General features: G+C 46.5%; 1 protein-coding gene across 5 annotated transcripts in view; it reads right to left on the bottom strand.

Moving 5' to 3' along the window:
• Positions 1 to 325: 325 nt before the first annotated feature.
• Positions 326 to 22,788, bottom strand: part of SMOC1 (SPARC related modular calcium binding 1) — a 301,635-nt gene continuing 279,172 nt past the window's right edge. The window contains exons 10-12 of one of the 5 annotated variants that reach the window (XM_073638909.1): positions 20,867 to 21,114; positions 11,341 to 11,394; positions 326 to 1,057 (exon numbers count right to left, since the gene is read on the bottom strand). In XM_073638909.1, the coding sequence (XP_073495010.1) occupies positions 1,044 to 1,057; positions 11,341 to 11,394; positions 20,867 to 21,114 (316 nt within the window). In that variant the 3' untranslated portion in view covers positions 326 to 1,043. Of the gene's footprint in view, positions 1,061 to 11,340; positions 11,395 to 20,866; positions 21,115 to 22,788 lie in introns of all 5 variants that reach the window. The other 4 variants (XM_073638908.1, XM_073638910.1, XM_073638912.1 and 1 more) reach the window with 4 other exon arrangements.

Here is a 22,788-nt window from a genome sequence, read left to right as displayed (position 1 = left end):
ATTAACTTTATTCCTCCTGGGCGCTGCCAGCTTTCAGACATAGACGCATGGTAGGTGCAGTTACAATCACCGCTCACACCATTTCTGTGTGCTTGTTGCAATACATGCATCTCTCCCGGTCTTTAAAATATGAGCAGTATGTCCTTCTGTAACAGCACCTATGCACGGTGACCCTGCTTACTCTACTGTATATATATATATATATATATATATATATATATACACATACATACATACATACATACATACACACATATATATATTTATTTATTTATTTTGATGGGGGTGTGAGCAATTTGGACTTTTCTTATGGAGCCTCATGATTTCTATATACGACGCAGTGTGAATTATTGGAATCTCTCCTGTGACATACTGGATACATTGTGCCAACAGCTGTAAAATGAAGAAAGGGATTCAGAAAACACTACACCTTTATGTCAGGGCATTGATTATATCAGTTTCCCAATGTTGTAGAGCGACTCAAAATTAATTAGTTGGCAAATATCTCTGCTTCCTGACCCATCTAGTGGTCAGTTTTCATTATAGGTATGAGGCAACTTGCTGGAAAACCCATTCTCGCTGCATCTTTTTAATCATTATTTTAATTTACAAAATACAAGGAAAATAAACCAGAAAGCTATTCTCACAAGGAAAAAAGGAAAAAAGATTGTGGGGTGGGGTGGGTTGGGGAAACTGCTGGAATCTTATAAAAGATCAACGTGTTAGGACCTGTACAAATGAGACTGTACAATTTACATATACAATTATATACAAAACTCTTATCCAGAGTCACAACGAGTTCAATTACTAACATGTCAGTAGCAGATTCTTTCTTTTTTTTTCTTAATTAAAAAAAAAATCTAATAAGGCAAAAAAACACAATGTTGCTTGTTTTCTCCATCACGAATCGGATTAACAAAAAATGTTATGTATAAAGTCCACTTAAAAGTGCAAATATTGAGAGCTCCATCTGTTGCCTGTGTGATTGGTCCGAAAACGATGATGCTCTTTCTTCTCCTTCATTCTCAATATTGTAGGGAAGTCTACACTAGACGACCTACTGAAAAAAAAGAAAAAGTGATGAATAATTAAATGGTTTCCATAATTTTATAAATAAATTAAATACTGTTCATAATTTATTTCTTTTCACGTCTGCATTACGGCTCCAAACAACTATTTTAAATGTGCCTCGATATTTATATGAAGGCATACACTTTATTTTACATTTATTTTATTGCAAAGCTATTCATTGCTGCACAGAAAACTAAAAGCTCATTGAGATAACCACTCATACTGGCATTGAAATGTAGTTTACGATGAGTGTGAGTGTTCTCAAAGAAGATGGCCAGTGTGCATAGTATATGTAGAACTGAAAATCGGTCACAGAAAATCTGGCCTAAATATAGGGTGGTCTTCTCAAAAAGGTGGTGTCATGGCACTGTTATAAGTTCTCCCGGGGCTAAGGGCTCCTTCTCAATCCCTAAAGCTAGGGGTGCCCCAGTTATTCCTGCTCCCTGGATTACTTCGGATGGTGAAGGTGCTGGGGCCGCATGCCTTGCTGAGCTCCTAAATCAGCCCTTATTGGTCCCCGCCCCCCAGCCAGGGAAGTGGGGAGTTGTAGTGTAAAAGATTACAGAAACCAGACTAACAAGGGAAGACGTACAGGGATAAATGAAAATACCAATCATACAAATATGCACTCACAAATAACAGAGTGGAACACCGGGAAGTATAGGAGGGAACAACCAAATAGAAGAGGATGAGGATATGCACTCAGACAAATCACCAAGCAACAGTCTATAGAACAACACTCCAAAACCCTCCTCAAACAACAAACTCTTCCAACTCCAGAACCAAGCAGTACGAAACTAAGACTGGCAATCCCTGATTGCCAGAGGAGAGTATATATAGGAGAGGGGAGTGGCTAACACTGAACAGCTGAGAGCATCAATGCTGGAAATCTCCAGGAGCTCTCAACTGGAACAGATTAACCCCTGCACTGCTAGCAGAAACCTGTACTGTTTAATATGAAGGTGAAGTGCTTCTAAGCCATGCAGGAGTATGTGAAATCAGACACCGCAGTCTTCTAGCCCCTCTCTGTCATGGTAAACCTATAACAGGTGGTCTTTTGGATAGGTCTCAATGTACAACACAAATTCCATAAAAGTTGAGGCTCTGTCCAAAATGTAAATAAAACATGAACGCAAATCTCTTATAGCCAGATATTATATTCACAAGAGAACATAGAACACATGGATCAGAAAGTGAATGTTGGACATTTTTCCAATTCATTTGAAAAATTAATTCATTTAGAAATTGATGGCAGCAACACATCTCAAAATAGTTGGGACGGGGTTAACAAAAGGCTCTTAAAGTATGTGTTACTAATAAAAATTAGCTGGAGTGTCAATTCTCAATTAAGTCACATGACTGTATAAAAAGATCATGTTAGAGAGGCAGAGGCTCTCGGAAGTAAAGATGGTCAGAGGTCACCAATCTGTGAACAGTTGCATCTAAAAATTGTTGAACAATTTTAGGAAAATGTTCCTCAACATAAAATTGCAAAGAGTTTGACTATCCCACCTACTATAGTACATGATATTATCAAGAGATTCAGATATTCTGAAGAAATGAATGTGCAAATGTGTGGCATCCCAGTACCTTGTCTTCTGCTGCTGAGTGAATCAGTTGTCGTGTGGCAGTAGATTTGTTCCAGTGTGGCAGAACTACTTTGGGCACTGTGAGTTAGGAGATGTATAATACATCGCATGTGCATTGTAGCGTCGGCGTCCCTGCCCTCTGCTAGGCAGGGACGCTGTTCCCCTCACCTCTCTGCTCCGAGCCCGGCGTCCTCCTCCCGCTCTGCTGGCAGCGCGCGCTCCTTCCCGGCCACTGTGCTTAGGGCGCGCGCGCGCTCCCTTCCTCTTAAAGGGGCCGCGCGCGCCGTCCTAAGGAGTCCCCGGCCAATGGCCGGAGGACTTCACCATATATAAGGCACCTCCTCCAAAATGGAGGTGCCCGAGCAATGTTGTTGCACTGTTCACTACTCTGCTTCAGCCCTCAGGTCCCGTTGCCAGTTACCTGCCAGATACCTGCCAGATTCCTGCCAGATTCCTGCCAGCCTGCTGTCTTATTCCAGCCTGATATTCAACTACCTGCCTGCTAGCCTGAGGTCCGACGGTCTGCCTTACTACTCCTGTCAGTCTGTCTAAGGACCAGCTTGCCCGCTCACCTGGGAGCGCACATCAACTACCTGCCTGCTTGCCTGAGGTCCGACGGTCTGCCTTCCAACCCTTGTCAGTCTGTCTATGGACCAGCTTGCCCGCTCACCTGGGAGCGCACATCTGCTACCTGCCTGCTAGCCTACCTGGAGGCTCTGCCGTCACGTGCTGTGACCACCTGCCTGTCCAGTGACTCCTGCCCGCTCACCTGGGAGCGCTCATCTGCTGCCTGTCTGCTAGCCTACCTGGAGGCTCTGCCGTCACGTGCTGTGACCACCCGTCTGTCCAGAGACTTCTGCCCGCTCACCTGGGAGCGCTCATCTGCCGCCTGTCTGTTGGTCTTCCTGGAGGCTCCGCCGTCACATGCTGTGACCACCCGTTTATCCAGAGACTCTCGCCTGCTCACCTGGGAGCTCACGTCTACCATCAGCCGCCACAGGTCGTACCAACCCTATACCCAGAGACTGCCCCGGTCACTTGCCGTGACCATCTGCCCGTTCACCCAGAGACTGCCCCGGTCACTTGCCGTGACCATCTGCCCGTTCACCCAGAGACTGCCCCGGTCACTTGCCGTGACCTTCTGCCCGTTCACCCAGAGACTGCCCCGGTCACTTGCCGTGACCATCTGCCCGTTCACCCAGAGACTGCCCCGGTCACTTGCCGTGACCATCTGCCCGTTCATCCAGAGACTGCCCCGGTCACTTGCCGTGACCTCCTGCCCGTTCTTCTAGAGACTGTCCCGGTCACCTGCTGTGACTGCCTGCCTGGTCGCCACCCGCTCCCTTACAAGGACCGCCCCCTTGTATAGTAGCTCAGAGGTTCCGCCTCCCAGACCCGTTACAGTTTGCTCGGGCCATGGAACCCGGTGGCACCCAAGCTCCCACGCTCTCGGACCTCTGTCATGAACTGTCCCGTCAGAGGTCCCAACAGGAGTCCATCCTGGGTCACCTGCGGAATGTCAATTCTCGCCTGGACACTCTGACTGCTCCACCAGCAACCACCGCCAGTGCCATGACTCGCAACCCGGCAGCTCCGCTGCCCACCAATACCATGGTATCCTACCCCGGACCCCGGCTTTCTGCACCTTCTCGTTTCGGAGGCGATTCCGCTCAGGCTCGGGGCTTCATAAATCAGTGCACCCTGCACTTTGAACTCCTGTCCCATCAGTTTAACTCCGACCGGGCCAAAATTGCCTTCATCATGTCCCATCTCACCGGGGAGGCCCTGGCCTGGCTAAATCCTCTATGGGAGAGAGGAGACCCCCTGGTGTCCGACTTGCCTGCCTTTCTCACGGCTTTCCGGAAAGTCTTCGACGAACCCGGACGGAAGACCTCATCCGCATCATCTCTGCTACGCCTCCGTCAGGGAAATCTCACCGTGGGCCAATATTCCATACGGTTCCGTACCCTTGCCTCGGAGCTGGCCTGGGATAACGACGCTCTGGTATCCGTCTTCTGGGAGGGTCTGTCCGGCCGTATTAAAGATGAACTTGCCGGTCGGGACATTCCTACCACTCTCGATGACCTAATAACTCTTGCCACCCGGATTGACCTACGGTTCCAGGAGCGTGCCAAAGAGGTCACCCGTGAGAGGAGGTTTCCACGTCTAGCTCCTACTTTTCAGAAATCCGTCTCTCCCCAGGTACACTCTCCTGAGCCTATGCAGGTCGACCAGACCAAGATGGTCAAAACCCGTCAGGACTTACGCCGTGCCGAGGGGAGCTGCTTCTACTGTGGCAGTAAGGAGCACCGGATCCGTACCTGCCCGGAGAGGTCGGGAAACGCCTGTGTCTAGGTTCGCTCAGAGAGGTCAACCTAGACAAGAATAAATCCTCTCCATCTCTGTTACTGTCAGTCTCTATTATCTGCGGGGAGAATCGTTATTTTGAACTAGCCCAACTTGACTCTGGAGCGGCTGGGAATCTTATCTCACAGTCCCTGGTAGAAAAATACCGCATTCCCACCAAACCTCTGGCTGTACCATTATCTGTCGCTGCTGTGGATGGGGGCCTCTTACCACGTCCCATCCAACTCATCACCGAATCCGTAACTCTGCAGGTGGGAATGCTGCATTCTGAGAGCATCTCTTTTCATGTTCTGCCTGGACTCTCTCACGCCCTCTTACTAGGTCTACCTTGGCTCCAGAGACATGCACCCGTGCTTGACTGGCAGACCGGAGAAGTCCTTCGCTGGGGACAGGACTGTCATAAGACTTGTTTGGTTCCTGTTCATCCCGTCCGTCCTTCTCCTACCCCAACTAATCTACCTGGACTTCCGATTCCCTATTGGTCATTTGCTGATGTCTTTAATAAAAAGGAGGCAGAGACATTACCCCCTCATAGACCATACGATTGTCCTATCGACCTGTTACCCGGTACTACTCCTCCCCGTGGGCGTATTTACCCATTGTCCGCTGCTGAGACCCGGTCGATGTCCGAATATATTGAGGAGAATTTGGCCAGGGGATTCATCCGGAAATCTACCTCCCCGGCGGGAGCAGGCTTCTTCTTCGTAAAAAAGAAGGACGGCTCTCTCCGTCCCTGTATAGACTATAGAGGCCTTAACCAGATCACGGTGAAGAATAAGTACCCCCTTCCGCTCATTCCAGAATTATTTGATCGCCTGAGGGGGGCTAGAGTGTTCACCAAACTGGACCTCCGTGGGGCGTACAACCTGGTCCGTATCCGTCAAGGGGATGAATGGAAGACTGCATTCAACACCCGGGACGGCCACTATGAATATCTGGTAATGCCCTTTGGTCTCTGTAACGCTCCTGCCGTCTTTCAAGAGTTGGTCAATGACATCTTCCGGGACCTTCTCTACTCCTGCGTTGTGGTGTACCTGGACGACATCTTGGTCTTCTCTCCGGATCTCCAGACTCACCGGAGGGACGTTCGTCAGGTCCTGCTCAGGCTCAGGCAGAACCACCTCTTCGCTAAATATGAGAAGTGCCTCTTTGAGCAGACCTCGCTTCCGTTTTTGGGCTACATTATTTCTCAGACCGGCCTACGAATGGATCCAGAGAAACTGTCTGCCATCGAGAAATGGCCCCGACCAGAGGGGTTGAAGGCCATTCAGCGGTTCCTGGGCTTCGCCAACTACTACCGCCTCTTCATACCGCACTTCTCTTCCCGGACAGCCCCAATTTCCGCGCTCACCCGTAAGGGTACTAATCCCAAAGAGTGGCCGCCCGAAGCAGAGGAGGCCTTTCTTTCCTTAAAACAGGCCTTCTCTTCCGCCCCGGTGCTGCATCGTCCGGACGGCAACAAGCAGTTCTTTCTGGAGGTTGACGCCTCCTCCTCTGGAGCCGGAGCTGTACTTACTCAAAAATCTTCTTCCGGGAGGATGGTAACTTGCGGCTTCTTCTCCAAACTCTTCTCCTCTTCTGAGCGCAATTATTCCATAGGAGACCGAGAGTTATTGGCCATCAAGCTGGCATTGGAAGAGTGGCGTTACCTACTCGAGGGGGCTCTTCATCCGGTAATAATTTACACTGACCACAAGAACTTGGCCTATCTCCAGCATGCCCAGAGACTTAATCCGCGCCAAGCCCGGTGGTCCTTGTTTTTTGCTCGCTTTGATTTTGTTCTACATTTTCGCCCGGCTGACAAGAACATCAAAGCAGACGCCTTGTCCCGATCCTTTCTGGTATCTGATCTCGAGGAAGAATCTAAACATATCATCGATCCCGCCAGAGTAATGCAGGTGGCTCCCGTGAGTCTAAATCGTCTCCCTCCCGGTAAGACGTTCGTATCGGTACCTGATCGGGAGAAGATCCTACACTGGGGTCATTCGTCTAAACTAGCTGGCCACGCCGGTCAGAAAAAGACCCTCCAGCTTATTTCCCGGCACTACTGGTGGCCTAACCTGCGCAAGGATGTAATAGACTTTGTTTCTGCCTGTGTGTCCTGTGCCCGCAACAAAGTTCCGAGACACCTGCCAGCCGGTCGCCTTCTTCCTCTGCCAGTACCTGCTGCCCCCTGGCAGCATATAGCGATGGACTTCATAACTGATCTTCCCGTCTCTGCCGGTTGTACGGTCATTTGGGTGGTCGCTGACCGCTTTTCCAAGATGGCTCACTTCATTGCCCTGCGAGGCCTCCCGTCTGCACCCGAGCTGGCTAAAGACTTTATCCGCCATATCTTCCGTCTTCATGGCCTGCCCCGTCACATCGTGTCGGATCGTGGGGTACAGTTCACTTCTCGTTTCTGGAGAGCCACTTGTAAATTGCTAGACGTCACCCTGGACTTCTCCTCCGCTTACCACCCACAGTCTAATGGTCAAGTGGAGCGGATCAATCAGATCCTGACCAGTTACCTCCGGCACTTCGTTAATGCCCACCATTCTGACTGGGTGGATCTCCTGCCATGGGCCGAATTCTCGTACAACAATCACGAGAGCGAATCTTCCTCCAAATCCCCGTTTTTTGTAGTCTTCGGTCAGCATCCTCGGATCCCGTTTCCCGTCTCCACCTCGGTGGACAATCCGGCTGCGGAATCTCTTGTTAACAAATTTTCCTCCACATGGGAGAGTACCCGGTCCGCACTCCTTCTGTCATCCGAGCGTATGAAAAGACATGCTGACAAAAAACGTCTGGATCCTCCTCAATTCCGTCCAGGGGATAAGGTCTGGCTCTCGTCCAAGTATGTCCGGCTCAAGATTCCTTCCTATAAGTTAGGGCCTCGGTTCATCGGTCCTCTGGAGGTCATCAGTCAGATCAACCCGGTGGCCTATAAATTGAAACTCCCGGCCAACTTGCGGATCCCTAACTCCTTCCATGTATCTCTCCTCAAACCTGTGGTACTTAACTCTTTTTCCAAGTCTACAGGCACGCCTCCTGCTCCGGTTTCCGCTGAAAACGAATTTGAGGTAGAGAACATTCTGGCCACCAAAAGGGTAAGAGGGAAGACCTTTTTTCTAGTAGATTGGAAGGGGTTTGGTCCTGAAGAGAGAACGTGGGAGCCCCGGGAGAACATCCATGCCCCTCTCATCCTTGCTAAATTTCTGTCTGGCCTAAAAAAGGGGGGGCCTAAAGGGGGGGGTACTGTAGCGTCGGCGTCCCTGCCCTCTGCTAGGCAGGGACGCTGTTCCCCTCACCTCTCTGCTCCGAGCCCGGCGTCCTCCTCCCGCTCTGCTGGCAGCGCGCGCTCCTTCCCGGCCACTGTGCTTAGGGCGCGCGCGCTCCCTTCCTCTTAAAGGGGCCGCGCGCGCCGTCCTAAGGAGTCCCCGGCCAATGGCCGGAGGACTTCACCATATATAAGGCACCTCCTCCAAAATGGAGGTGCCCGAGCAATGTTGTTGCACTGTTCACTACTCTGCTTCAGCCCTCAGGTCCCGTTGCCAGTTACCTGCCAGATACCTGCCAGATTCCTGCCAGCCTGCTGTCTTATTCCAGCCTGATATTCAACTACCTGCCTGCTAGCCTGAGGTCCGACGGTCTGCCTTACTACTCCTGTCAGTCTGTCTAAGGACCAGCTTGCCCGCTCACCTGGGAGCGCACATCAACTACCTGCCTGCTAGCCTGAGGTCCGACGGTCTGCCTTCCAACCCTTGTCAGTCTGTCTATGGACCAGCTTGCCCGCTCACCTGGGAGCGCACATCTGCTACCTGCCTGCTAGCCTACCTGGAGGCTCTGCCGTCACGTGCTGTGACCACCTGCCTGTCCAGTGACTCCTGCCCGCTCACCTGGGAGCGCTCATCTGCTGCCTGTCTGCTAGCCTACCTGGAGGCTCTGCCGTCACGTGCTGTGACCACCCGCCTGTCCAGAGACTTCTGCCCGCTCACCTGGGAGCGCTCATCTGCCGCCTGTCTGTTGGTCTTCCTGGAGGCTCCGCCGTCACATGCTGTGACCACCCGTTTATCCAGAGACTCTCGCCTGCTCACCTGGGAGCTCACGTCTACCATCAGCCGCCACAGGTCGTACCAACCCTTTATCCAGAGACTGCCCCGGTCACTTGCCGTGACCTCCTGCCCGTTCTTCCAGAGACTGTCCCGGTCACCTGCTGTGACTGCCTGCCTGGTCGCCACCCGCTCCCTTACAAGGACCGCCCCCTTGTATAGTAGCTCAGAGGTTCCGCCTCCCAGACCCGTTACATGCATACACTGAGGATTCATAAATGTGCATAGTCATTTGTATTTTGTGACCATCTACTGGTCAATGTATGTGTATGAATAGTTAGGTGATTAATCTCCTCACAACAAACTGCCATAGAAACGGCTGGGAGGAGACCTCCAGCTCAGTTCTAATACACTTCCAGTGAGCTGGTATAAACCAGTTCAGTTTAGTCCTGTCTAGTCGAGGCAGAGGCTCCCTGAGCCTATTCCAGTCCACGCTGAGGGGACACCATCCTCCACATAGTCGCCTCCACAAAGAAGTGAAGCCTCATACAGTCAGGAGAGATAAGGCTGAGAAAGTGCTTTCCTGCATACTGGTTTTCCTATGTGCTTTTAGCCAGAATCCAGATCCATGTGACTGCCACGCCACAAGCTTTGTTCGCCCTATCCCCTGCTATAGGGAACGGTATGGCCAAAACAGAGTGTACTTCCACACTACTAGTGTGCCGCCAACCTGTGAAGGTCCCTACATCAGTGTAGCATTACCTGGACTGTGCATAACATTTTCTGAAAAGAACTGTGCTCCAGACGCCCTGAGAGGCCCTAACCTTGATTGTTTCATAAGGAGAAGACACCTTCTTCCATACGCACGATATACATTGTATCCTATACTGTGAACTACCGTGCCTGTAAATAAGAGACTGTACCATGCGCTCTGCATCAGTAAAGTGTTAGGTTTTCAAGTTCACACGTGTCTCTGGAGGCTTGAAATTGAACATCACGGGTGCTCCAACACCTGCACCCAGACACCACCTCTACAGGAGCACTCCTGGGGGGGTCTTATACCATCTCCATAAGTGTTGCCTCCTGTTATTGACAATTATTGTGGACATGAGGGAAGTATTTAGTGGTCCAGCGACCCATTTCAGCTACAGAAAATCCACTGCCAGTGGAACTATATCTGCCAGCTAGTCCCTCTGCAATACCTGCCGCTTTCCCGCAAAGGAACAAGCCTGATGGTCAGTATTGGATGCTTATGATCTATGAGCCATCAGGTGGCACTGCATTAAGAACAGGCATGATCCGGTTGTGCAAATTACTGCATGGAATCGGGAAAGCTTCCAGAAATCACTGTCTGGGAACACAATTCGCTGTGCAATCCACAAATGCAAGTGAAAGCTCCATCATTCAAAGAAGCCGCCATATATCCTGTAGACGTGAGCCCTCCTGTACCAGTCGCTGACTTGAATTCTTCAAAATTTATTGTAATTGGTTTGTGCTATGTATATCCCTTTCATATGTAAAGCACCATGGAATGAATGGTGCTATAATAATAAATAATAATAATAATATATCGGCACAATCCAGAAACGCTGCTGTCCTCTCTGGGCCGAAGCTCATTTAAAATGGACTGAGGCAAAATGGAAAACTGTTCTGGGGTCAGATGAATCCAAATGTGAAATTCTTTATGGAAACCACAGACACCGTATCCTGCAGACTCAAGAGGAGAGGGACCATCCAGCTTCTTATCAGTGCACAGTTCCTGCGTCTCTGATAGTATGGGGCTGCATTAGTGTCTACGATATGGCAAGCTTACACATTTTGAAAGGCGCTATCAATGTTGAGCATTATATAGAAGTTTTAGAACATCATATGCTCCCATCCAGACGATGTCTATTTCAGGGAAGGCCTTGCATATTTCAGCAAGACAATGGTAAACCAAATACTGCTTATAAGACCTTTCCAAATCATTGCAATTTTCTTTTCTTTCCATTTTACACAGCGTCTCAACTTTTTTGAGATTTGGGGTTGTACAATAAAATCAGCTAGTGCATCATCCAGAACTGATCCAACTGCGCCCGGTCAGTCCATGCTTGTGAGTTGCGTAAGGCATTCAGCTAGTTTGCCAGGGTAGACTGACAGCTTCCAGTATGAGGCACACGTACTGGTGCTCATGACATAACAGTGACTCTAAATTACATTCCTATGGTACAAAAGATATGTTAAAGCAAAGTAAATGTCACAAATACAAAATACTTAGCACAGTTATAATACTGAATACTTACTGAAAGGGTTAGAGCCGGGCCTCCTTCCAGGAGGAAAACTGCCAGCGCTGGCACCTGGAATAATATGGTATAAGATATATATTTTTATTCAATACATCCCAAAGATTACGCACTATGCATGCCAAGATACATGCAAGCATTTTAAACTGCATTACTGCTAGAAAATTGAGACACATAGCGTACATATTGGCTAACTAGTGTGTGCCCACCAGCCACGACAAGGCACACCTTCCTTTGATGGGACTTTAAAGGGGTTGTCCATCCTTAAGTTACAAGTCTGCAGTCACTTTAGGTGACTGCAGACTTGTGAACCCCCGCAATCGCATGTGCTGTGAGCATCGTCCAGTGCCAGCGCCTTTGAGGGTTTTGGATCAGATTTCTAGCAGTATTTGGTCATTGTGTCCCTTTTTGCCATCATTTTTCAATCAGTGATTTTATTGTATATGCAAAAGTAAAAAAAAAAAAATTACAAAGCTACTCCTGCACTTGCAATGTTACAAACAGGCGGCACATGGATTGTACGCGAATGACAATGTGGGCTCTCTGTGTTTTTTTACAGACCCATAGACTTGTATGGGTGATTTTGATCTGCGACTTGGATCAAAGTCAAAAGAAGGGACCCAACACTCCCAAAGTAATTCAGAGTTTCTTATGTTTTTTTTCCAATAATAATCCACTAGAGTGTAATGTTTTGGTCTGTATTACAGACCTTCATCAGAGGAAACAGATTGTATGATGAAAGGTGATAAGTAATGTAAGTGCTGTGGCAGTGGCGTACTGCCAATGGCGGCAGACCACGTGACTGCTATGGGGCCCGTGAGCTGGGGGGGCCCATAGCAGTCCAGGGGCGGACATACCGCTGCTGGTGCAGCTGTGTCGGGGGCCCGCCGGTGCAGCGTCTCCCTGCTCGTGGCGGGCAGGGAGCGATCCCTGCAGCTCCGCTGCTGACACGACAGAATGGCAGCAGAGCTGCAGAGATCCGTCCTCTGCTTCCTGCCCGCCGCTTCCTCCCTCACACAGGCACGCGCTGCTTGATGACGTCATCATGCAGCGCGGGCCTGTGTGAGGGAGGAAATTGCAGACAACAGGGATGCTGCGGCCTGCGGGGGAACGGGCAGAGAGGTAAGTGTTTTTTTATTTTTACTGAAACGCTGGGGGCAGCAATAATGGGGCTGATTGGGCTGGAGAGAGAAATAGAGGGGCTGATGGGGTTGGGGAGAGCAATGGTAGGGCTGATAGGGCTGGGGAGAGCAACGGTGGGGCTGATGGGGCTGGGTAGAGCGCTGATGGGTCTGGGGAGAGCAATGGTGGGTCTGGGAAGAGCAGTGATGGGGCTGATGGGGCAGGGAGAGCAATGATGGGGATTAGTAGACCAATGACGGGGATGGGGAGAGCAATGACGGGTTGCTGGGAGAGAGCAATGATGGAGGTGCTGGGAGAGAAATGACGGGGGGTTTCTGGGAGAGAACAATGATGGGGGTGCTGGGAGAGAGCAATGACAGGGGTGCTGGGAGAGAGCAATGACAGGGGTGCTGGGAGAGAGCAATGACGGGGGTGCTGGGAGAGAGCAATGACGGGGGTGCTGGGAGAGAGCAATGACGGGGGTGCTGGGAGAGAGCAATGACGGGGGTGCTGGGACAGAGCAATGATGGGGGTGCTCGGAGAGCGCAATGATGGGGGTGCTGGGAGAGAGGAATGACAGGGGTGCTGGGAGAGAGCAATTACGAGGGTGCTGGGAGAGCAATGACAGGGGTGCTGGGACAGAGCAATGTTGGAGTTGCTGGTAGAGAGCAATGACGGGAGGTGCTGGGACATAGCAATGACGGGGGTGTTGGGAGAGAGCAATGATGCAGGTGCTGGGACAGAGCAATGATGGGGGTGCTTGTATATTTTCCGTGTGCACATAGCCTTACAGTTAATTGGGGAGAGTCACAGAGACTGAATAACTTATATTATTGGCAGGTGGAGATTATAGTTAATGGGGGGCACAGTGCTGCTTATCACTTTATATTTTGATTACTAAGTGGCTAATAGTATATTAATGGGGAGTTACAGATCTGTATTCAGGGGCGCAGTGCAGGGGAGACACATGTATATCTACAATATATGTGACCTTGTTATTATCTAGGCTGGAGATCATCATGACAAGACGAATCGTGACTGGGAGATGTCGACATAAAGGTCTGACCAGATGGAGAAGAAGCAGCAGAAAGCGACTCTGATCAGATGAGACGTCAGCGGTAAGTGCCTGGATGTAAATATTATTCTGTATCTGTGCTGTGTGACTTGGAGTGATAATGTTACATGTAAAATCCCTTAGGCTGCATTCTCACATTTGTGTGAAATGTCAGATTTTTTTTTGGATGGTCCACGGACTTGTAGAGTTTTATAGATCCATTCACACATCCATGAAAATTACGGATCTGAGAATGAGATCTGTGAGGGTCAGAGAATGTCCTGTTCTGATCCGATTTTGAGGATTAGAATAGGACATCCTCAATGCGTCTGTAAAACAGGGCAGCACACTGACACTGCACACGGATACAGGAATGTATAATAATAGTGTACTCACTTATTATGTATAGCATACGCCCTTAGTATATAGTGTACTCACTTATTATGTATAGCGCCGTCCTTAGTTATATAGTTTCATCTTTTATTATGTATAACACCCTCCCTTATTATGTACCATCCTCTCTAGCTCTAGGGCTCACAATTGGGGGATCATACTGTGTTGGGGTCAGTAAACTTTGCCCTGGGAGTTGAGGTGAGGTACAGTAGGGTCATTATACTGCACATGTGGAGGAATTCGCCATGGGGGGTATCATACTGTGTTTGGGAGACACTTTTGTTGGGGCCCAATTTGAACTTCTGCTATGGGGCCCCATGAATCCTATGTGTGACCCTGTGCTGTGGAATAGTGGTGCCTGACGCAAGACAGCTCCTCTTCTGCCATACCACAGCGCTTACATCCCCTTTTACCATACAATCAGTTTTGAGTTTTGTCTGATAAAGGTCTTGGGATACAGACCGAAATGTTACACCCTAGTGGATTGTTTGTCAAATAAAGCCATAAGAAATTTTCAATTGCATTGGGACTGCTGTATACCATCTTTCTATATTTAAGGATTGGAACTAGAGAAGAGTAGATTGACTAGCGGGTCTCTGGTCCAGGTCAGTGATACCTGTCAGCTAGATGGGACACTCGCTGATCTCCCACCAGCTAGTATCCCTGTTGCGGTTTTTGGTTTATCAAGGCTGGTGCAACGCTATCTGTGCAACGTAACATGCAGATCATGTTGCGCCAGCTCTAGCTAATCAAAAGCCACGCCGGTGACGCCGGAAGGCAAGAAATTCACGAGTCTACCTTCTAGTCACCAGGTACCTCTGACCTGAACACTGGACAGGAATCCCGCAAGTCGTTCTGCTCATCTCTAACTGGAAACTTTCTTAATTGGCAGTGCCGTATATCTTCTAATTCTTGGATCAAAATCAGATATGTCTCCATAATGTTTTCATAGATGCAGGTTCTATGAAAAATCATGGACATCTTAACAGTCCCACAAAGTATAATGGATGCGTGTTCTATCCATGAAAAATGGACGGCTGAATGAGGCCTTAGACTGATCGGAGGAGTGCTCAGCCAGATATGGCATACATCTGCCGAACTGAGTTTCTTGTGAATCAACATAATTCTGATATAAGTATATTAATCAGAATAGAATGATAATAAAATAATAATGGAACTTCTATTTAATCATTTGTTCAGCATGTTCTGGCAGTGATTGGCTCAGTGTATTCTCAGATTATGTAGTTTGCAAGTGAAAGTTTCTATCAATTGGAGACGACATGCTCCAAGAACCTTTCCTTCTTTCCCATCTGAAAAAAATAGTGTTTGTTAAAACTTGGAGCAATTCTGAGCATTCTGAACAATTGACACTAGAGGGCGACACAACATTGACTAAAAGCTCTGGCGGCAGGGAATGCCATAGCAATAGACAATGCAGATTTGAATGGTCAGGTTCGGGTTATGCAGCAAGTAATTGTATGTTTTTCATCTTTATGTATACATATGGTAATACTGATTAGTGATAACACAAAATCTGAACATTAATAAGATGACATAATGTAAACCTCAATAGACTCTACTTTCAATTTTCTGCCATAATCTCCTTGAAGAGGATTAGCTCTGTTTTCTATTACTGATATAATTGTGATAAACGCATGCCAAAGTACATTGTTAACCCCTGCACGGTTTAAACAGCAGGCATAAGAATCAGACAGCGGATGGGACAGTGCAGGATATCCTACATTTTTGTTGGGGGCAAAGTGAAGACTGATGACCTTCAATGTCTGGAACAAAGTTGGACATGTTTAAAAAAACCATAATTTTATTTTTTATTTTATAAATCAATAGTGTACATAAAAATAAGAAACTTTGCAATATACCTTATCCGAGAAATCTGCTTCTTTCTCCACCTGGACTGATCTGTTCTGAATTCATAGGTAAAATCTGTCTTCAATTTACTGAATACATAATTAAGTTGATATCTCCAGTAATGGTAAAATCTGTCTTCAGTGACTACAGACTTTCCTGTTACTTCGATAGGAGATGACTGTTGGTGCTCACAAGATTCTATGAAGGGGGAGGAGAGCAGGAGGAGCTAGAGGCAGACAAAGACATTCTGCTGCAAGTTCTCCTGAAACCACAGTTAAAGTTCTCCATAGAACTTTATGACCACCAACTGTCATCTCCTACCTCAGTGATGGGAAAGTCTGGATATACTGAAAATAAAATAGATTTTACCCATGAATTGAGAGTGAAAGATCAGTCCAGGAGGAAAAAGAAGCAGATTTTGCTAATAAAATATATTATAAAGTTTTTTTATTTTCACAAGTGCTATTGATTTGTGAAAACAAAAACACAAAAAAAAGATGGTTACTCTTTAAAATTCTTGTCTTATAGTCAAAGGATCTTTAGAGGAAAAGAGATTATTTGTGTAATTGAATATGACTGTATGGAGTAAATAAGTATTTCTGTGTCCACGAATTGACAGTTCACTAGACGTTCATTCAACAGTTGTTGAACGTACTGCTTTCGAATATATTCTGTATGGCCACATTTAGATCCCATTCGCACACAGCAGATTTAGTTCCAACTTTTCAACAGGTTAAACATAATGGGAAGATGTATACTTCTCTTCTGTGCATCCACTGTTGAGTTTAGCTTCAAAATACTGAATATATAATATATAGACCCCTTGACGAAGCTAGGTGCGAAACGCGCGTCGGGTGCGGTTCTTTCATTGACTGCTGAGACCTTTCTTATACCACTGTGCATGTTTACATTTCCCACTTATGGTATTTATATTTCTCTCACTTCATGATACCTTATTTCTATTCACTGAGATTTTTGCACGAATATACCTTATGTTATTTTTGATACACTGGTATCCGTCTGCAATACTGGGATCCTATTCTGTTTATTACACTATTGTATTTATTTATTCTTTCTAGGATTTTCTTCAAAATACTGATGCAAAATAATTGACCAAATCCACAATGATGATGATGCCCCTATGTGCCTTTGATTTCACACAGGGGCACTTGATGCATGTGTTTTATGAATATATATTTATTTAGACCAATGTCACATTAGCGAGCAGAAGTTATTTTCCTTGTACTGTGATATCGCTGTGTGAGTTATCCTTGCAATTTATTGCTATGTTTATTATTTCTGTTGTGTGACATCACCGATATCTTTAGCCTTTTGTTGTGACCTCACTGTTTGTTGTCTCTGTTTATCTGACATCTGCTCGGTGACATCACCGTGCACATTATTCTTATATTGTGACATCACTGTGTGCGTTACTCATGTTTTATGCATTCTCTCTGAATGGTCATACTTGCTGATCATGATCATTTTGCAGGAACCCTTTTTATAAGCTTGCATCAGTTTGGCTATGACATGTGCTGTGACATCACCATCTTTATCATAATCCTTGTACTGTGACTTTATAGTGTTCTTTACCATCCCTGGAGTGAAAGATCACTGTCAAATCAGAACATCACAGTACAATAGATTACATGTAAGGTTGGTGGACTCTTAAGATTTTGTGTTAGGACAGAAACTGTAAATTTAGCCTCTGGATGATCTTTAAAGGGAATTGGTCACCTGGTTTTTGCTTCCCTATCTGAACACAGCATGATGTAGGTGCAGAGATCCTGATTCCAGCGATGTGTCACTTACTGGGTTGCTTGCTGTAGTTTTGATAAAAATCATAGTTTTTTTCTGCTATAGATGTAGCAGTTCTCTGACTTCTGAGCTCTGAATAATCCCGATCACACCACTGATTGGCATCTTTCTGTGTACACTGTGCATAGGCAGAAAACGGTCGGTGGAGTTATACAGAGCTAATGAATATGGAGTATTACATGGCAGCAGGTTTAATAGTTCTATAGTGATCACCTCTTATCAAAACTGCAGCAAGTAACCCAGTAAGTGACACAATTGCTGGAATCAGGGTCTCTGTCTCTACATGATGCTCTTCTCGGATTAGGTGGCAAAAACCTGGTAACAAATTCCCTTCCCAGTACTTTTCTGTCTGTCTATAACTCTTGGGCCCCGGTGTGAAATCTGTAACAAGACCCTTAAAGCGCACCTGTCAGCAGGACTGTGCTCAGTAAACTACATACACTATCAGGTGGGCAACATTACACTGATTAAAAGATACCTTGGTTGATGAAATCCGTCCTGTGGTTCTTGTGTAATCTTTTCTTTCAGTTTGGAGATAATGATACCCTCGTGCTCCGGGGCGGCCTGTGGGGTGGGGCTCTATCTGGTGCTCTGGTTACATATTCATCTGTATGCCCTTATGACAGCTCACTGATCGTTCACTGACCTGCCTCCTATTTTTTTCTTAATGCATCTAGTAGTGCAGGGCTAGGTAAAATAGGAAGCAGATCTGTGAAGGCACAGTGATCTGTCATAAGAGCATACAGATGAATACGTAAGCTGAGCGCCAGATAGAGCGCCCCTCACAGGCTGCCCTGGAGCACGAGCATATCATTATCTCCAAACTGAAAGTAAAGATTACACAAGAATCACAGCACGGATTTCATCAACCAAGGTGTTATTTTAATCAGTGTAATGTCGCCCACCTGACAGTGTATGTAGTTTACTGAGAACAATCCTGCTCAAAGGTGTGCTTTAAAGGGAGTCTTTTGGCATAAAAAGACTGTTCAAGCACAGGCGCTTAATGCAACCTTGGTGTTAGAATCTATGTTGTTTTACTATCGGCTATCTTGTTGTGGTTTGCTGGCTTCTAGTCTTTTCCTCTGGTGCTGGTTTCTTGGTCACGTGATCTCTGCACTCTTTATTACCCAGCACCTGGCCCCATTCCCTGCTGGACATCAGTGTTGTTTTGCTCGTGCTCTGGCTAAGTAGCCTGGTTTAGTTCTTCTTGCTTTTGACTACTGTTATCCTGGGACTTCTTGTTCCACCAGTTTTGTTTCCTTTAATTTTAATTTCTGCAACTAACTTTTTGGTTAGGAGGTCTCCTGCTTTTGCTCCCAGTCCTTAGATCTTTTAGGGACCCCTTTCCCTTTCCTACAGGTCTTCGTTTGAGTTCAGTGCAGGAGTTTCAGTGGGGCTATTCATAAGGAATAGGGCACCCACCCCAGCGTAGGGTAAAGCTGAGTCTCAGTGCAGGGACAGCTTTTCCCTCCTATGCCTTAGTTCTAAGTTGCAGAACACAACACTTGGAGTGGCTGAGCAGTTCCGTGCACCTTCCCACCTACTCGCTATACATCCATCTCCACCTTCCTCTCACTCTTGTAGCCAGAGCTGTCAATTAAAGGGGTTGTCCTGTCTAAATTGATAAGTTTGCAGTTACTACTTAAATTAGTGACACAATGTACTATTGGGGGAGGAAGGTGGAACTTGATGGACCCAGGTCTTTTTTCAACCAATGTAACTATGTAACTCTATGTGACTTCAGACTTATGAATCTCCTCAGAGCACGCACTGTGCGTTGCAATGATTCACTGGTTTCTAAGCCGGGACCGGAGGGTACATATGCGTTATATACTCCTGGCCAGAGCCCATCTAGAATGCAGCGAGGCCATGCCCTGTCTAGTGACGCGGGCATCCAGTGGTCACGGCCTCGCTGCATACAGGGGTATGGCGTGAGGCTGAGCCCAAAAGACAGGCTCTGCCCGGGAGTATGTATAAATCATACATACCCACTGGTCCAGGCTCAGAAACCAGCGAATCCCCGCAACAGAGTGACTGCAAACTTATCAATTTAGACCGGAAAACCCCTTTAAGGAAGAAGGAGAAAATAGATGGAAAATAAGTAGCTGGGAAGGTTAACTGAACTGCTCGGCGACGCCAAGGGTGCACTGAGCGCCGGTGCTAGATTTGAACAGTCATTTTATACTTACAGACTCCCTTAAAGTACCATGCATCATCTCTACTAATATTCTGATAAAAGGCAGTGGCTTCAGTATCTGGGCGCAGCCAAAATGTCTAAACCTGAGTTGAAAAATGTTATTCAATTGTTACATATATACAACCAACATAGCCACCATTAAAGCACGGCGACTTAACCTGGATTCAGAATGTGAAATTTGCCAATTTAGACAGGTGTATGAAGGTAGCCTGTCAGGTCCTCTGATTGTCCTATACTGCTAATATAGGGGTATGGAAGCAAATTACTGTATTCTGATAAGGTGTTCTATGTTCTAGGGTAATGTCCCTATCTGTTAAAAATGGCATTGCTTATGCAAAGGAGGCAGGACTAGTCCAGCAAGCCTGGAAATCTCAAGCATGTGCTCAACTTTCAGTAGTCCTACCATAAGGGGCATTGTATGGAGGCTGTAAATTACTGCCTTGGAAGTCTGATTAGAGGATCCAAGGAAGAACTAGTTTGGGACAGTCAGGAGACCTTACTATTTTAGAATTAATTTATTATGCTTTGCCTATATAGCGGCATCATATTCATATATAGCCTTTGCCTATATAGCGGCATCATGAGCGCATGTATTTCTATGCAGCTGTCATGCTCAGGTCAGTAGAGCTGACGGCCAGTCCGAGGATTGCAATGCGATCCTCGCGCGAGAAATACGGCCGTCTGACTGTGCCCTAACTTGTAGTGTTTGTGAACTTACAATATTCTCGGTAAGCTACGCATACAAGTAGTCTGGCCAACGAGTTTCGCTACTAATGGCAGCAGGGTGACCATAGTCATTACCATTTCCGGTAGCTTCCCATCAGCAGGCCTTTTCCTGGTTTATTCTCATTCAGTCTCATATCTCCAGCTGTTGCAAAACTACAACTCTGTCCCTAAGCCTAACCTTATCCTAACTTGTTGGGAGTTGTAGTTTCATAAAAGCCATATCTTAGAGATCGCTAATATAGCCTGTTCTACACGGCACGGTCACCTGGACACAGGATAACCAGACCGAAAGCAACATTTTTGTAAAATATTGGATTCCAGAAGAACCTTTGGACAAAGAGAAGTACCTGGATCTTTGCGGACACCTAGACATCCTTTCAGCTCTGCGAGTGAGATGGTTTTGTCCTTGTTGAGGTCACAGTAGTCGGTAAAACGTCTGGCGCATTTCTTGGGTTTGGCTTTCTTCTTGACATATCTTTTGAAGGGTTTCATCTCCTTCTTGTTGATGTCTTCGCTGCCGTTGCTGTCTAGCTGGCTGAAATACCACAGAACTACACGTTCTTCCAGCGTGTGGTTGGGATCAGGTTCTGAGAATCTGCAAGAATATATCAGTAAACTTCACGGAACGGTTTGTCACAGCATTGTTATCTTAGATTGAAGTTCTCATCAACACGTTGCTTTTTTAAAGCAATGCGACAACTTTGAAGCCAAAAATATATAGCAGGGAATTGCACAAGGATGGATATAATTGGGCAGCAAACTGGGCAGTTGCCTATGGTCCTTGTTTCCTACCAATGGAACAGATGAATTGCGGTATTATGCAGGCACAATATGGTAATGTTTGCACACTGTATACTGGTATTATTGGAGCACTAAAAACAATACTGTATAGGTGGGCACTGTGTGGTAGTATCTTCCGTAAAACTAACCCCTTAAAGAGAATCTGTCAGCAAGTTTTTGCTATGCAATCCGAGAGCAGCAAATGGTAGGGGCTGAGACACTGATCCCAGCGATGTGTCACTTATTTGGCTGTGTCCTGTTGTTACTCATTACAATCAGTGTTTTATCAGCAGGAGATTGTGCATCCTGGTCCAATCATGCCAACAGCACTGATTAGCAGTTTACTGTCAATATACTGTACAATGTGGACAGGGCCCGCTTTCTGAGCTCAGCTACAGCTAAAAACTCTGATTGTATCACAATTGCTGCACCAAATAAAAGAAGTTATACATCATTGAAATCAAGGTCTCTTCCTACATTATGCTGTTCTCAGACAAGGTAGCAGAAACCTGGTGACAGATTCCCTTTAATGACCAGAACAATGATTTTGAATTCACTGACCGGCAATTTTTTATTTTTATTTTTTACATTTTTTGCCTCTCCATAACTTTTGAGTGTTCACTCTCCTGGCTCTGGCTGCAAGAGGCTTTCATTTATGCAGAATAAATTGTATTATATTATAGCACTGAGGGACATTTCTATGTAATTTATATATTTTTTTTCTTGTGACTCTTTTGCAGTTCTTGCGATTTTTGGTTTAGTATTTTTTTTTTTTTAGATTTTTACTGTTCAAGTTTGACACCAAATAACCAGTTGAATGAGTTCCCCCCGGTCATTAAGGTCATGTGGATATCTAATGCATATAGTTTTTTTTGTTTGTATGTAATAACATTTATTTTTGTTTTTTTTTCACATTTTTTTGCAGTGAAGACTTTTGATTTATTTATTTTTTAACAGGTATGTGTATACAGACATGGACAAAATTGTTGGCACCTTTCTGTAAGGCCTCATTCACAAGTCCCTATCTCCAGTACGCGTGGAGTACTGGAGACACTTACATACTGTAAGGTTGCAGCTGGACAGGCCGTGGACGATGGGGGGTATGTGTCCCCGTGGTGCCAAGCCTCCAAGCCTCAGTGATGTAGGGACCTGGAGAAGTAGGCTCCAGCACATATAGTGCTGAGAGGTATTTTAATGGGCCTGGATTATGGGTCCAGGTTTTGCAAGCAGCTAAAGAACTGGATGGGATCGGCTGCTTACTTACCTCCAGTCCAGGTCTTGGAATGGCTGATTTAAGGCAGCTGGTGCTGTCTCACTTTGTCTGTGTGTTTGCAAGGTGAAGAGGCCTTGCATGTGCTGGTCGGACCCTGGTGGAGTCAGAGAAAAGCTCTGACATTTAAACGGCCCATGCTTTATGGACTGGTTATTTTCAATTTTGTTCGGTTACACCTTTTGTACCTGGAAGAGGCAGTTTTATTTTGTTATCTTG

Source organism: Phyllobates terribilis, unplaced genomic scaffold, assembly GCF_046119375.1.
Source record: "Phyllobates terribilis strain yellow unplaced genomic scaffold, ASM4611937v1 Scaffold_7__3_contigs__length_470593459, whole genome shotgun sequence".
Classification (NCBI taxonomy): domain Eukaryota; kingdom Metazoa; phylum Chordata; class Amphibia; order Anura; family Dendrobatidae; genus Phyllobates; species Phyllobates terribilis.
Note: the sequence above shows the minus strand (reverse complement) of the source record. Positions and strands in the feature narration are given on the sequence as shown.